The sequence below is a fragment of the Carcharodon carcharias genome, chromosome 18 (assembly GCF_017639515.1).
Source record: "Carcharodon carcharias isolate sCarCar2 chromosome 18, sCarCar2.pri, whole genome shotgun sequence".
In the NCBI taxonomy this organism is placed as follows: Eukaryota; Metazoa; Chordata; class Chondrichthyes; order Lamniformes; family Lamnidae; genus Carcharodon; species Carcharodon carcharias.
Genome location: NC_054484.1, coordinates 37,271,737 through 37,289,404, shown reverse-complemented (window position 1 = coordinate 37,289,404; position 17,668 = coordinate 37,271,737). Strand labels below are relative to the sequence as shown.

The 17,668-nt window shown below is 41.7% G+C and overlaps 1 protein-coding gene across 1 annotated transcript in view; it reads right to left on the bottom strand.

The window, feature by feature from the left end:
* LOC121290889 (NXPE family member 3-like) overlaps nt 1–17,333 on the bottom strand; it is a 45,769-nt gene extending 28,436 nt beyond the window's left edge. The window contains exons 1-2 of the mRNA XM_041211917.1: nt 17,233–17,333; nt 12,308–13,095 (exon numbers count right to left, since the gene is read on the bottom strand). Of these exons, the coding sequence (XP_041067851.1) occupies nt 12,308–13,095; nt 17,233–17,274 (830 nt within the window). The 5' untranslated portion in view covers nt 17,275–17,333. The remainder of the gene's footprint in view (nt 1–12,307; nt 13,096–17,232) is intronic.
* Between the last annotated feature and the right edge of the window lie 335 nt (nt 17,334–17,668).

Here is a 17,668-nt window from a genome sequence, read left to right as displayed (position 1 = left end):
CAGACAGAAATTTTGGGAAGAAACATGGTCAGGCTTTTGTGCAATTTACTAGAGAAAAGGAAATGATATTTGAAATGTAGCACAGAGCAATATAGGTTGATCAAGGTTTGAAAAACTTAGAGAGATGATGCTCATGGAAAATTTTTTAAACAGTGTCCTTTTGGCAATAAGGTCCCACCAGGAAGACCATGAATTTTCTAAGGTAATTGAGGCTGTAATAATGGCAGATGACTACGAGTTGTCAAACAATCATGTTAGCAACAAGCCATTGTTTGTGACCTCACAGAGAAACAGAGAGATAAGAGATGAAGTCAAAGTGAGGAAAATAGGTAAGGGAAAGAAATAGACTCTCCTCAGAGTAGCAAGACAGACAAGTCCGGAGGTTAGGGTTGATTCAGCACTATCAACACATTATTTTTGTCATAAAAAAGGACATGTGAAAGCTGAATGTTCAAAATTAAAAAGTAAACTGTAGTAATTGTGTGGGTGCATAGTCCTCCTTCAGGAAATATTTTCTCAGTGGGTAAAAGTTATGACAAACCTGTAGGTTATCCTGTATTCACAACTATAGTAAGACAGAATGCAGGAAATTATGGAAGTTTTCTGTTTAAAGTTGAAGTGTGCTCATTCTTGTCTGGTGAGGCAGGAAAGCCAATTGATATTAGAACATAAAAACATAAGAACTAGGAGCAGGAGTAGACAATTCAGCCTCTCGAGCCTGCCCCGCCATTCATTACAATCATGGCTGATCTCATTTCGGCATCAACTCCAATTTCCCGCGCTCTCCCCATAACCTTTCAACCCATTACTAATTAAAAATCTGCCTATCTCCTCCTTAAATTTATTCAGTGTCCCAGCATCCACTGCACTGTGAGGTAGTGAATTCCACAGATTCACGACCCTTTGAGAAAAGTAATTCCTTCTCATCTCTGATTTAAATCTAACACCCCTTAGTCTAAAACTATGGCCTCTCTATTCTTAGAGATACAAAATCAACACATCACTGATGTTGGCAGGTGACGGGTATTTCCCTCCAGAAAACCCGCTAAATAAAAATGTATCAATATGGGGTATTGATGGAAATTTTTTACCTGTTCCTTTGTATAGAGTTAACTTAAAATGTGGTTTAATTTCCAGCCCTGTAATTGTGGGTGTTATTCATAAATTGCTATTGATGGTGTAATTTTTTTATTAGGAAATGGCACGGCAGTGAGTAAGGTATTGCTGTCTCCAGTGATTTCAGAAATTTCTGTTGAGTCTTCGAAACTGAAGTAAGACAGGAAAAGTCAGGTGTCTTAAAACAATCCATGATCATCTGTAACCCAGCTGTAATAATAACTGTTTTGACTTAAGATGTGTCCAAAGAGTCAGAAACTGAGACTGCTAATTTTAACAAGACATTGTTGCATCAGGCTGAGATGTGGTTAATGGCAGTAGGCGAACAGTTGAAGTAATCTGAATTAAAAATGTGTGGGGAACATAGCAAGGTGTGGGAAAGCAGACAAGGCTGGAACTGAATGGGAAGATGAAAAACAAATGGAAATTTAAAAAATTGTGAACTGATCAAAAAGGAGTATCAAATTCTTTTGGCTGAGCATCAACATAATTTGAACAAAGTTCTTGAATCCTCTTTCGGTAGTACAGAACTTGAGCATTGCTGATAAAAAGAGACATGCCGAAACTTTTTGTCTTGCATTCAACAGGACACTTCACAAGAATACTAAGGGGGAAACTTGGTTGGAAAGTTGCCAACCAATCAGCACTGTCTTTGTATACGTTATAAATTATTGTTTTTCCCTTATATTGGAATTCTTACAAAGTAGTGAGTGCAAGACGAAAAGCTTCAACGTCTCTTTCTTCAGCAATACTGAAGTTCCTAAAGCAACTTACTCAACAGAAAAATGAACTGCTTGCACAAAGAGAGGCAGTGTTAAACTTGTATCTTCTGGAAAAGCACACTGAAGGATTAAGCCTTGAAAACAATCTTAAAGATAAAAGTGATCCTAAATTTAAACAGGATGTGGTGAATTCAATCGTTATGCAGGACAATTCAGATGTTTGGCTCGTGGAGATTTTTTTTCACAGGCTTGAACATTAAAAATATGCAGGCATAGAAGAAAATGGAGATCCAGAGTTAAAACCTGAACAGAGTAGTTCAGAGTCAGTTTTAAAAAGCGGAAACCCTGATGACAATTTAGTGTCGGAATTTAAAGAAAAACAAAGGGAATTACTGAATCCAGAGGGTAGGAAGTGCTCTGACAAGAGATTTATTCTTGGATTCTAATTTACAGATAACAGTATCCAGAAGTCAGACAGTTACCAGGAGTCAGCAATATTATCCAGAACATGACAAAGAAGCAAATTGTGAATTGCAAATTGTCCAGACTATGGACAATCCAATACAGATTTTAAAATGTAACATGAAGGATGCAAAACTATGGTTCAATCTTTTAACCAGGACATGAAAACACCATGCAGAATACGCAAAATGAAAAAGGAGATCTTCTATGCAGATTGGATAAAAGTGAATCGACAAGTAGTGAAAGAAATTCATTTGCAAGAGACTTGGGACTTTAAGAACTCACACTGTAACTCGGTGGATTTCGATTTTTTAAATGATCTTTTTGGATTTTTTTATGATATTTTACGCCAAGGTCAAATACCGAATCATGATAGTTAATGTTGTACAAAAGATATCAATATATGGCTGTTAAGTTGCTTGAGAGAGTTTGCATGTACAAAATCACGTAAAAGGAAGATGTTCCTAGACAGCTGGGCTGTGTGGGCTGGGTACTTGCTAAAATTAACTAATATGTGTAAACCCCCTTAGTCTGAAACTCTGTGTTACAGTAAAGGTCATGTAAGGGGTGATCTAATGCAGAATTAATGGATTGATGTGTTTGAATGTAAGTTTCTTTTAAGAAAAGTTGCGATTACGTTGGTGGATTGCAACAATTGTAACAATGCGCTGCATTTTGCTTAAGCTGTATACCTCACATCTGAAATTATGCTTACTATACCAAGAGATGTACTTTTGGATCCTATATTGCAAATAAATTGTGAATGATTAGATGTGTGCTGACATTTACAATTGCAGCTGTTTACGAGAAAGACAATGAAATGGTAAATCCACAAGGTTGCAGAAATTGTGCCCCTGCGAGCAAGACATGAACTGTGGCTTTTGAATATCATTGGAATCTGTAAGTATACATGTTCTAGCAGAGAAAGAGACAATGTATAGATAATGACATCAACTCTGAATAATTGTGTGGATAATATGGACCAACATGATATGAAAGGAGCCCAAGGAAAAGGATAAATGAAGGAATTTGAGAGGCACCAGCAGCACAGTTTGAAGAGAAGGGAAGAAGTGCTCCAATGTTCCAGAAGAACAAGAGCCGCCGATTATTAATTGACTATTGTTCTTTTTAAAGAATTGCATAATTACTTAATAAATTTTATTTGATTCACAAAATACCAGTTGTCCTCCATGTATTGGGTTAAATCAAGGCCAAAAGTCCCACAACACAAGCTGGACTTTAAATCTTAAATTGTCACATTTAGTGATTGTTACGGTTTAAGCCAGGTTTGTCCAACAGGCGGTCCGCGGGCCAGATGTCGCCCATGAAGCTCCACAATGTGGCCCCCCGAGGTAGTTTTCAGAATTCCGGTAAGTGGAATGGAAGGTCCTGAATGAAACTGCTCCTCCAATCACAGGCCATTTTATGGAAAAATCATTACCATATTAATGCTTTTATAATTTTTGGGGGCTGTTATGAATGCGGAACTTTGTAAGATAGTTATGCTTTAGAATGTCTCTCTTAACTTAAGGGGGAACACAATGATCTAAATGGGGTTCATGATCATACTCTGCTGGGAGGCGGGCCCATGTGATCTAGTTGTCATGGGAAAAGAGACCCAAATTGAAACCTACTGAAAATCAAGCATCAGTTTTTACACCTTGACAGAGAGTGAGAGAGAGAGAGAGAGCACTACTTTTTGGAGACAGGGGCACAGAGATAAAGAGAGAAAGGAATCACTGCTAGTGGAGTAGTAGCAACTACTGCTGTGGACAACAGGGGGAACTATATTGTGTTAACAATGGAGCAGAATGCTTGTAAAAGTTGATTTTCTGTTTGAAAGGAAGGGGGCAGGACTGATGAGACTTCTGAAGGTTTAAGGAACAAGCAGTCATCGAAGTGTGCTTTGCTAGTGGAATTCTGTTCTGGAGTACTCAGACAGTGTGGGATGATACCTGAAAATTTGACCTATGTAGCAGGGAGATGTGAGCCTGCTGGAGGCTGGGAATGCCCTGGAATATATTGCTACCAATCGACCAGAAGTGCAGTGCACAGCAAAAGAAGTTGTAAAAAGAATCTTGATTAAATTAATTAGTTAATGCGGAAGTATCTTTTCTTTAGTTTTGTATATTAATTTCATGTTAAGTAATGTTTGGTTTATGCTGATTTTAGTTTGTTTACAGTAAAAGTCTTAAGATATGAAATCTTATCCTGCAGTTCTTTCCATTGGTCTCTGGGAAATTCATCTCTTATTTAAAATAAGTTATCAACATCTATGGGGATTGTAACGTTATTCCCTTCAACCATCTGAAGTTAATGCTTTGCATGAACTGCCCATACTGGTGCAGTTGTCAACTTGCAGTTTGGTTGATCTTCCAAGATTTTATGCAGCATTTCACCTATAACTGCGTGATTCCTTTCACATAGTCCATGGCTGAAATAACTTTCACCTATGATATTCATGGCCACAATCTTCATATGAGCTCTGAGAAGGGTCAAACAGACTTGAAATGTTAACTCTGTTCCTCTCGCAACAGATGCTGTCATACCTGCTGAGTTTCTCCAGCATTTTCTGTTTTTATTTCATATTTTCACACATCTCTAAACATGGTCATTAGAAAATTTGCCTCTATTATCAGTCAGAAACTTAGTTGATGCCCAAGCCCGGTCCCTATCCATTTCTCCATAACTTAATCTACAATCACCCTTTTGTCCTAGCTATGTATAACTGTAGAAAGATTAAATCTGGTTGCCATATTTATAAACGATAAAATGAAACTATTTCTCCCTTTGGCCCATACCTTTAGATCCATGGTAACTATCTCATTAAGTTCACATGACAATGGAAGGTTTACAATAGGACGTGCTGACATCCTCCAATACTCACTCACTCACTTTTCCAGAACCGCTTCATCCAATTCAGGGCTGCGGAAGTCAGAGCCTATCCCGACAGGTAATGAGTGCTCGGCGGGGTACACCCAGGACGGGATGCCAGTCCATCACAGGGCACACACTCACACGTAAACACACTAAGGGCCAATTTGCTGTAGCAAATGCACCTAACTAGCACGTCTTTGGACGGTGGGATGAAACTGGAGCACCCGGAAGAAACCCATGCGGGCACAGGGAGAACATGCAAACTCCACACAGACAGACAGCCAAGGTCAGCATCAAACCCGGGTTCCTGGAGCTCTGCTGCCTCACAGTCCCTGGAACTCTACTGGTTAGGTGGATTGGCTGCGGTTAATTTTCCCCTTAGTGTATGAGTGTGTGCCGTGATGGACTGGCGTCCTGTCCTGGGTATACCCCACCTAGTGCCCACTACCTATTGGGATAGGCTCTGACTTCCCGCAACCCTGAATTGGATTAAACAGTCCCGGAAAAATGAGTGAGTGAGTAGCAGAATATGCAAGCACGTCCGCGCATTTCACATTTTGCACTAATCTTTCGATCAGCCTTGCATTCTCCGCATCAAACACACCTGCATCCTGTGGCAGGATTTTAATCTTTGACAAAAACGGTAAGCAAAATGCCTTTGCAGCTTTAAACTGTTTCTGCATCATATTACTACCTTTTTGAACAGCTTCCCCATCTCTGTTGTCTTACCCCAAAACATATTTGCCCAGTTTATTCCACCTCTACCTCATCCCATTAAAGTCAGTCTTATTTAAATCTAGGATCTTAGTAGCTGTTTCATGTTTCTCCCTTACAAACACTACATCAAACTTGATCATACTATGATCACTAATTTTTTAATTGTTCACACACAGTTAAGCTGTTAACTAAATCCAGCCCACTAATCATTACTGTTTGTAACATGCATGGTTGTGTTGTGGGTTCTAAGGACACGTCACTGCAGAAAACTAGCCCAGAGGCACTCAATAAATACACTGCCTTTCTGACCTATGCTAGTCTGCTCATACCAATTTACATCAAAGTTAAAAACCCCCATTCATAACTCCAATGCATTTGCCACATGCTCGTCTAATCTCAGCACTTATACAAGTTACCACTTCACGGTTGCCAGGAGGCTTATCCACAACTCCTGCTTCAGCCTTTAATCCATTCCTATTTCCATTTTAACTTTCAGCATAAAGTCTACACTGCCCGCTTACCTCCTATTATATCCTTCATCTTTAATTATTAAGGCCACACCACCCCCTCTACCATTTTCCCCATCTATCATGTAGACTTTATAACTCAACATATTTAGTTCACAGTCCTGACCACCTTGCAGCCATGTCTCTGTAATGGTTACCAGGTCATACACTCCCAAGCTGAATTTTTGCCTGCAATTCATTCAATTTGTTCCTTATAATCTGTGCGAAACATAGAAAATAGGAGGAATAGGTCATTCGGCCCTTTGAGACTGCACCGCCATTCAATATGACCATGGCCAATCCTCCATCTCAACACCATACTCCCGCTCTCTCCCCATACCCTTTGATGCCTTTAGAGTCTAGAAATCTATTAATTTCTTAAGTATATTCAGTGACTTGGCCTCCGCATCTTCCTGTGGTAGAGAACTCCATCGGTTCATCACCCTCTGAGTCAAGAAGTTTCTCCTCATCTCAATCCTAAATAACCTACTCAGTATCCTGAGACTGTGGCCCTTTGTTCTAGACCCCCCAGCCAGAGGAAACATTATCCCCACATCCAGTCTGTCTAGACTGTCAGAATTTTATATGTTTCAATGAGATCCCCTCTCATTCTTCTAAACTCCAGTGAATACAGGCCTAGTCCACCCACTCTCTCCTCATATGACAATCCTGCCATCCCAGGAATCAGTCTGGTGAACCTTTGCTGCACTCCCTCTATGGCAAGTATATCCTTTCTCTGGTAAAGAGACCAAAACTGCACATAATACTCCAGGTGTGGTCTCACCAAGGTCCAGTACAGCTGTAGTAAGACATTCTTGCTCTGGTACTCAAGTCCTCTTGCAATGAAGGCCAACATGCCATTTGCCTTCTTAACCGCCTGCTGAACCTGCATGCTTGCTTTCAGTGACTGGTGTACAAGGACACCCAGGTCCCTTTGTACATCAACATTTCCCAATCCATCACTATTTAAATATTACTCTGCCATTCTGTTTTTCCTACTGAGGTGGATAACTTCACTTATCCACATTATACAGCATCTGCCATGTATTTTCCAACTCACTCAATTTGTCTAAATCACCTTGAAGCCTCTTAACATCCTCCACACCACTCACATTCCCATCAAGTTTCATATCATCAGCAAACTTGGAAATATTACATGCAAATCATTTATATATATTGTGAACGCTGGCCCCCAAATACTGAACCCTGCGGTGCCCCACTAGCTATCATCTGCCAATCCGAGAAAGTCCCATTTATTCCTACTCTGTTTCTTGTCTGCTAACCATTTCTCAATCCATGCCAATATATTATTCCCAATCCCATGTGCTTTAATTTTGCACATTAATCTCTTATGTGAGACTTTATCAAGAGCTTTCTGAAAATCCAAATACACCACATCCACTGGTTCTCCCTTATCTATTCTGCTACTTACATCCTCAAAAAACTCCAATAGGTTTATCAAACATGAGTTACCTTTCATAAATCTATGTTGACTTTGTCTCATCCTGCTGATCTTTCCTAACAGTGTCCTGTTATCACATCCTTTATAATAGACTCTAGCATTTTCCTTACTACTGCTGTTAGGCTAACCAGTCTGTAATTCCCTGTTTTCTCCCTCCCTCCTTTTTTAAATAGCGGGGTTACATTTTCCACCCTCTAATCTGCCGGGACTGTTCCAGAACATACAGATTTTTGGAAGGTGACAACCAATGCATTCATTATTTCCATGGCCACCTCATTTAGTACCCTGGGATGTAGAATATCAGTCCCTAGGGATTTATCAGCTTTCAATCCCATTAATTTCTCCAGCACTATTTTTTTAGTAATACTAATTTCCTTCAATTCCTCCTTCTCACTGGACATTTCTAGGAAGTTATTTGTGTCTTCCTGTGTGAAGATCGAACTAAAGTAGTTGTTTAATTGCTCTGCCATTTTCTTGTTCTCTAAGTTAAATTCTTCTATTTTGGACTGTAAGCCTTTTGGACTGTAAGCCATTTGTCTTTACTAATCTTTTTCTTTTTACATACTTATAGAAGCTTTTACAGCCTACTTTTATGTTCCTTATAAGTTTACTCTCATACTTTATTTTTCCCCTCTTAATCAATCTCTTGGTCCACCTTTGCTGAATTCTGAACTGTTCTCAATCCTCAGATTTGCTACTTTTTCCAGCAACTTCATATGACACCTCTTTGGATCTAATACAATCCTTATTTTCTTTTGTTAGCCATGGTTGGGCCACTTTTCCTGTTGTGTTTTTGTGTCTTTGCACCAGAAAGGAATGTATAACTGTTGCAATGCATACATTTGTTCTTTAATATTAGCATTTGACTTTTAATGAAGTTCTCCAAAATATCTTACCCAATGCGTACCTCATATTTTCCTAGTTTCTTTTGTTTAGATTTAGGACCCTGGTTTTGAATTGGACTACTTCACTTTCCATCCTAATGAAGAATTCTATCATGTTATGAGGCAGAACTTTAACCCCATTGGGGGGTTGTGCGGGGGGCGAACGGGAACAGGTGCGAACTCGATCGGTGTCCCCCGATTGGGTCCATGCCACCATTTTACATGGGTGGGCTAATTAAGGCCCACCCAGCGTGACGTGCGCCCGGAAGCAAGTGTGGACAGGGAGTGATTTCTTGAGTCGGGGCCTGTGCTCTTTCGCACATGCGCATATGACAGTGTCACATGAGCTGGGACATGTCAAGGAACATTAATGGAAAACTTTATTTAATTTATAAAAACTTCATGAAACCTCATCCTCATGAAAAATGCGAAGGCAGCCTGGGCTCTTCACCCGCCAACCTTAAGGCAGCTCATTTAACTATTTTAATTAGTTTTTAAACAGGCCTTAATAGGCCTTTGACAATTCGGTGGGTGCGCAGCTGACTCGGCTGCATGCCCGCCGAGCTGAAAATCTAAATGACGCACGGTATCATTGGGACGTCACCCTGCATAATTTTATGCATCGGCGAGCAGGCCCTGCCCCCGCTCGCCAACCGGAAAATTCTTCCCATGGTCACTGTTCCCAAAGGCCCCCCATAATAAGATTATTAAATAACCTTTCTTCATTACAAAATACCAAATTTAGGATAGCTTGTTCCCTAGTTGGTTCCTTGATGTACTGGTCTGAAAAAAACCATCTTGTAACACACTCCAGGGGCAAAATTTTCCCACCATTAGTGGGGGGAAGTGCAGGAGCAGGTGTAAGGGAGCAGCCCTCCGATTCGCACCCCCGTCCAGCATATATCGGTCCCATCTTCCCAGAATTTGTCCCAATGCCGCAGGAATCTAAATTCCGCCCTTCTATACCATCTCTCCAGCCATGCATTCATCTGGTCTATTCTCCTATTCCTGATCTTGCTGGCACCTGACACTGGGAGTAATCCTGAGATTACTACCCTTGAGGTCCTGCTTTATCATTTATTTCCTAGCTTCCTACATTCTGCTTTCAGGACCTCATCCCTCTTTGTACCCATGTCATTGGTACCAATATGGACCATGACCTCTGGCTGTTCACCCCCTTCAGAATGTCCTGCAACCGCTCAGTGACATCCTTGACCCTGGCACCAGGGAGGCAACATAACATCCTAATGTCACATCTGTGGCCGCAGAAACGTCCAACTGATCCCTTTACAATAGAATCCCCTATCACTATTGCTCCCACACTCTTTTTTCTCCCCCCGTGAAGCTGAGTCACTCATGGTGCCACAGGTTTGGCTCATGCTTCATTCCCCTGAGAAACCATCCCCCCAAGCAGTATCCAAAACAGAAAATCTGTTCGAGAGGGAGGTGGACCCAGGGACTCTTGCACTATCTGCTAATGCTTTTACCTGCAGTGTGACCACCTCACTGTATATGCTATCCACGAGGGCTTCAGCCTTGCAGATGCTCCACAGTGACTTCAATCGCAGCTCCAGTTCCAAAACACAGATTTTGAGTAGCTGCAGCTGGAGACACTCCCTGCACATGTGATTGCCCTGGACACTGGAAGTGCCCCTGGCTTCCCACAATGCACAGGAGGACCAAATCCAAATAGCCAAGCTGCCCTGCCATGACTTTCCCTTAAATTACTCTTTACTTTTACTTCTTCTAGTTTAGAGAATATTAAGGACAAAGGGAATACTCACCAGGTCCCACTTACCAAGACTGCCGTTCTTCTTACTGAGGAAAAGTGGAAAATGAAAGGGTCACCCTCCTTCGCCAAACTCCCTCTCACCAAACTCCAACTTAAGCACTCATATGCAGCCCAAAGCAGCAAAAAGCAGCATTCCAATGCAGACAATGTGTTTGTACATAGAATGCTTACCTGTCCTTCTGTTCGAATGTTTTACTCATATGTTTCCTATTTCTCTCTCCTAGCTTAGTTACTTCATGAGTTTAATTTTTTCCCTTCACTTCTAGTGCCTGAAGCACATTTCTGACTGTGTTGTGCTCTCTTTACTTTTTCTTGTTTTGAACTATTATCAATAGTACCTTTTCCGCCTGAGTGACCTCACCCCCACCTCTTCAATCCCACTTAATGGTTCAAAGCCCTTGTGACATCCCTATCTATCCTTTCTACTAGTACCCTGGTTTCAGCCCAGTTCAGTTGGAGCCCATCCCAACAGTACCGTTCCTTCCTGTTCCAGTACTGGTGCCGGTGCCCCATGAAATAGAACCTCCCTTTCCACTCCTTCAGTCACATGTTCACTTCCCTAGATCATGATGAGGACAAAGAACACTGAGTGACTGCATCTTAACTAGCTGAGTGCCAAGGCTAGTTCTAGCTCCATCACCATCAGTCCAGACCATCTAATACGGCATACAAGAAGGGATTGAATCTGAGACTTCAGGATAGATTTTTGTCCTAACTTTGGGAACTACGAGTCGGGCCATTTCCCAATGTCATGGTCCTGACTTCTAAAAGCCAGCCCACTCACGTGGTATTTTGGTCTCTGGGTGTGGGTTGGAGTCAGGCCCGAATCAGGCTAAAGTTGGCAACAGAGCTGAGTGCATGGCACTGATGGTGATGGAACTAGAACTAGCCTTAGCCCTCGTTGGCTAGTTAAGATAAAGTCAGTCAGTGTTCTTTGTCCTGATCACGATCCAGTACAGTTGCTGAATGTGCACATACATGTGCACATGCTGAATGTGCTGGGTAAAACATATTTGGAGGATAAGACTCAGACATAAACAAGGGTCACTTAAGGGTAGTACTGATGGGTTACAGGCACCTGTGGACCCATAATTCAGTCAATATTCAACAGCTTCAGGAGAGAAGACCAATGTTGATGGAAGAAAATAATAAATATCTACTTACCAAAAGGCAATTGAATATTTGACATAAGGTAGATAGATTCATTCCAATTCTGTTGGGCAGTACTAGTGAGATGCCTCATCATGGGTGCAGAACTTAAGTTAGTATGCAAGAATTTACAATTTTCTTGAATTTTAGCTCATTCTTATGCCCCCTCCCTCTCCCTCTGTACCACATAACATTAGCTGTCTGGGAAACAGGAAATGGCTCAATTTCAAAATATCTGCTAATGGTGCCCTTCAGGCATCTCTTTCGAGTGGTCTAGATGCTTTGCAATTTCCTCCCGCATTTTTTGCTTATTAAATTTACAACCATTTCTCTGCCACTCAACAGCTTCTAATCTCCAATTGAAAGCTATGATGTGCCCAGAAGTCTCCATGTTCCTGTTTTCAAATTGACATTCCAGCAATGACAGATTTGGTTCTATAAAGCACATCCATCAGTCCCACACTCCCAGTAGCAAGCCACGTTCAAAAAGAGTTTGAAGCAGAGACAAGGATTTGACACTGCTCCACATTATCATTCACATGCAATGGAACATGAGATTGGTGAATGTGCCCTTGTCTCAGGGATGTGAAGAAAAGAAAAGAGAGCGTTAAGTGACATACCTTTGGAAAAAATGTTCTTCGTCTTGCATTAAGAGTTCCTGCTCATAACCTCCCATTGCATGATTGATACGAGCAGAGCAGGGAAGCTTTTCTGGTTTGTAACAGAACCAGGGGTCCCCTGTCCTGAGATCAGTGAAATTACAAAGTGGTTTAGATTGAGGCAAACAAAGGTTACACACAGTGGTCTCGGTGATAGCTCCTGATTCAAAGGTGCTTTGAAAATATACTCTCTCTGGTCGTTCTTCGCGTAGCCTTTCAAGCACTTGGATCCCTTCACTGGGATGAACGAGGGAAACAGACACTTCAGCTTTCCCTGGCCAAGATAAATTAAAATTTATATAGTAAAATCCATTTTGGTTATCTACAACTGTTCCTGCTGAACCAGCTTTTAAAGCTGGGGTGTGGATCCGGCCTTGGAGATAGTCACCCCCATATTGCTTTGGGTGGCCTTCAAAATCAATCATTTGCAGCATCACTTGTAACTGATCCCCAACGTAGAAAGTCTTTGTAGAATTTAAAATTACAAAGCGGACATGTGCTGGGTCGCTGCTTTTCTGAAAGGGCACAGCAGGGTTGGGTGGTTTTGGCCATTCGATCATTTTCATAAGGAATGTCCCCTCTGACCTTTCTTCAGGGGTGAAGCTGTGAATCTGGTAGCCACATTGCAACAGTCTGTCTGTCCAAAGAGATGTTTCATTCTCATTTTGTTGTAAATTTATGGAATAAGACGCTGGAGATTGGTAACTTTTCCAATTTGCCTCTATTCTTAAGGTTGATTCTTCCTCATTCTGTGGAAAGGAACAACTTTACAAAATAATAATTATAGTTGTACTTCAGAATCATTTTCTGAAACACACCCACCTCCAGCCAAGAAAGAAGCAGTAATTTACAAAGGGGAAAAAGCCTGAGAGTTGTTCAGAATCTCACTGGATTGGAACATGTTGGGAATTGTTCAGTCACCAGACCTATAGTGAGGGTGTAGGCATATAAGCATTAATGTTCACAGTGAGAAGGTGAAGATTGGGATCAGAGAACCTGAAATTATCAAGTAACAGAAGAAATTAGCAAAAATCACAGTTTTTTCCCCGAGTGATTGGGGGCTGCATAAGGGGAAAAAGATTGAGTCAAGAACTAAGCAGACTAAAGCAGTAGAACAAGAACAAGTTGAAATGTTGATTTTCTAGAATCATTCTGCTTGTGCACCTTGGAGAACAGGCCTAGTTAAAGTGATGGATGAGATGAAGGATCATGTGGAACCAGAAAAAGTAGCAATGTAAATGGAGTTAAAGCTATTGAAGTGAGAGGCCAGAAAAATTATGGCCAGTGCCCCTGCAATTTCTACTCTCACTTCCTTCAATATCCTTGGATGCATCTCATCTGGTCCCGATTCCTGGTCAACTTTAAGCACCCAACAGTCTATTCAACACTTCCTCCTTATCAATTCTGAACCCTTCTCGTGACAAAGTTTCCTCGTTTCTCACCATGGCCTGGGTAGCATCTACCTCCTTGGTAAAGACAGATGCAAAGTATTCATTTAATACCTCAGCAATGGCTCCTTTGTCCATGTGCAAATCTCTTTTAGGTACCTAACCTACCCTACTCCTCCTTTTACCGCTTTTTTACTATTTATATGCATATAGAAGACTATGTTGCCTGCCAGTCTTTTCTCATAATGCCTCTTGGCTTCTCTAATATGCTTTTTTACCTCCCCTCTGAATCTTCTGTATTCCTCTTGGTTCTCAATTGTATTTTCTACCTGACACCTGTCATGAGTACACTTTGTTTGGAACAGACACCAGAGATTGTCCCATAGTGAAGGTGTAGGCATATAAGCATTGATGTTCACAGTGAGAAGGAGAAGATTAGGATCAGAGAACCTGAAATTATCAAGTGACAGAATAAATTAGCAAAAATCACAGGTTTTTTCCCAGTGATTGGGGGCTGCATAAGGGGAAAAAGATTGAGTCAAGAACTAAGCAGACTAAAGCAGTAGAACAGGAACAAGTTGAAATGTTGATTTTCTGGAATAATTCTACTTGTGGACCTTGGGGAACAGCCCTAGTTAAAATGATGGATGAGATGAAGGACCATATGGAACCAGAAACCAGAAAAGCAGCAATGTAAATGGAGCTAAAGCTGTTGAAGAGAGAGGCAAACAACACGAATTAGCTCAACTAATTTACATATTCCTCAGCCAATGCTCCCTCTTGGTTGTGGTCATCAGGAATCTTGGCCACATGGACTACATTTCCCAATCTCATCCCCAATTCTCCTCTATCAACAGGATCACCTTAATAGAAGTTGAATAATCAGCTGCTTAAGGATAGAACAGGAGCCTAGACTTTATACACTAACCAGCTTTTAATTACAGAGACTTACCCTGCATATTGTACCCCTCTGATTGGTGCTCACAGCACCAAGGCTATCCTGCCATCCTTAATTGGTCAGTGAACTTAGATGCAGCCAATCAGGAGGTCAGCTCCAGGACCATCACAGTGTCAATCTTGCTCCCGGTAAGTGGGGTACTTGGACCCTTATTTGATTCTGACACCGAAGTCCGGAGGCCCATGCAAAAATTCAGCCCCCTGGTTCAGGTAAATCTGGGTGTCAGATTTGAGGAAACGTAGAAGCCAGAGCTACGCGGCAGAAAACTGGTCTTAAGAAGTTGTTCTATTCAAATAACTCTAGAAAACAGTTGAATTGAGCATTCTGAACATGTTACGGAATTCTGCAGAGATGGTAGGAGTCCCACTGCCCAGGTCAAAAGCTGGAGGTAGTTGACCTCCCTTCAGTAGGCAGCAGGACTCAGGATTGCATTTTTCCTGCAACAGACAATTACATACCTGCCACCAGGGTAGCTGTCCCATTAAGGACAATGGCCCACCCCAAAGAACTGATGGCCCAGAGGACCAGCAGTGTCACTGCTAGGGCTGGTCATTGCTGAGGGAACACCTCAGGAGGATGGCTCTTCATTGGCTTTGTGCCATTAAAGTCCAGTAACTGAGAACTGGGGTCAGGGATGCTGGGACCAGTCAGCCAGCCCACCCCAGCAAGTGGGGAGTTGGGGGTGGGGATGTTTGGTGGTTGAGGGCAGGCAATACTGTTGCCATGGTGGTGGCCATTGCCACCAGGAGTCCCCTCTTAGACCAAGAGTGGCCAAAAAGGAGGAGCCCCCAAAGATTCCTCCCCCACCACCCCCCCATCGCAAGCGGCAGTGGCAAGAGACCTTTAGCCACTTAGACATGGCTCTGGGTTGGCAGCCCGTCAATCACCTTTCCCACCAATGGCAAAATAGCATGGTGTTGGAAAAACATCAGACACATGCAAGCCAACGCCTTCCCGCATCATTCTGCCAGCCTCCCCTTGTCCTGGCTTTATTAATAGGGGCTTAGAGTATAAAAGCAAACATTGAACACTGGTTCAGCCTCAACTGAAATACTGCGTCAAATTCTGGGCGCCGCAATTTAGGAAGAATGTGAAAGCATTGGAGAGAGTGCAGAAGATTCACAAGAATGGTTCCAGGAATGATGAACTCAGATAGATGGGAGAAACTGGGACTGTTTTCCTTGGGACTGTTTTCCTTGGAGAAGAGAAGGTTGAGAGAAGATTTGATAAAGGTATTCAAAATCATGAGGAGTCTGGACAGAATAGATAGGGAAACATTGTTCCCATTGGCAATGGAATGAGGAAAATTTTCATGCAGCGAGTAGTTAGCATCTGGAATGTACTGATTGAGAGTGTGGTGGAGGCAGAGTCAATCGGGGCATTAAAGAGGGAATTGGATAATTATCTGAAAAGGAAGGAAGTGCAGGATTATGGAGAGACTGTGGGGTAGTGGCATGAGGTGAATTGCACCTTCGGAGAGCCAGCACAGAAACAAAGGGCTAAATTACCTCCTTCTGTTGTAACCATTCTGTCATTCTGTGATTCCATTAATTTGAGGTCATCCAAAATTCTGCTGCCTTTGTCTTAATGAGCACCAAGTTTGCCTGCCCTCACCTTTTGTTTATGGCAAAATGTGTGCCAAAGAGGAACCTAAAATTGCAATGACAATTTGTAACTAATGCGAAAAGAATTGGCTGCAATTCGGAAATGGCTCATTGAAACTAAAAAAACTTGATCTCTCTTCAGTCTAATCTAAGCCTCCTGCTCTACCCCCCCCCACCTCCCTTGTAGAGTGCCTCCAAGATTTGCTGCTTGTGTGAGGGGCATGTGCCTCTGCTGGGTCACTATAGATGATGACACCTGCCATATTTATGTAAACTATCCTGTCCCCTTGATTTGGGATGAGATCACTGACAGGCCAACAGATGGAAGTTTCACATCTCCACATTTCTGTGGGCAAGTTGAAGCTAATACAGAATTTCTTTCCCTAATGTTCCCAAACTGTGCCGATCAGGAAGGCTCCAAGTTCAAAATTTGGTTGGTGTTGAGTGAACTGATCTCGTCCAGGCAGCATTATGAATGATTCAATGAGCCTCAGCACATGTGGGTTCAGGAAGGAAAACACTGACCAGCCGGTGTCTCCAATTCTATTGCTATCGATTTGCTAGATGTTTGCAGATCAGCTGCAGACACATAATTTTATCTGCAGTAATCATTATTTGCATAGCTAGTCAATATTTGTCAAGTCTCAAACATGAATAACAATTATTTGAGCAAGGTACTAGAGGATAGCAACTGCTCAGGAGTGACAATGGCATCAGGAGAGAAGAAAAAGGAAGAAAATGAGACGTGAAAGTTGGAAAGCAAGAGAAATTTGATATGAATTATGAACTCCTCCACCCACCCCACAAACTGTTGCTTTCTTTTTTACAGCACACAGTCAGCATACATACACACATCACATTTTTAAATTCTGCTGCTCCAAGTCTTGCTTAACATCTCAGTTCATTATGAACAAGCTTTTTTATCATTCTACAAACCTTTGTGTGATAAAAGTACAGAATTATCATCAGCAACGCCATCAGTATCAACAGCCTAAAAAGCGACCGGCATACTGGCCAGGAGTGGGCTGATTCTTTAGTTGCTTGTTGATCCATACTTGGAGCTCACAGTTCATCAATGTTACCAATCATCTGATCACTTCCTGCTTCTTAAATATGTAATAATAAAACAAGGAAAATTACAAAGAAAAAGAATTCTGAGAATATTCTCATCATCATAGCTCACATACAGTTTTTCATTTTATTTGTACAGAGACATATTTGCAAACAATTATTCACAACAACGAATCTGCTGCTGGCAAATCTAGGAAGAATTACAACTAGGCAGATAGATAAGTAGATAAAAGAAAGGAATAGAAGGATGTTCCGAAGGCATGCTTTATGAGATTATACTAACAGGATTAGATGGAGTAGG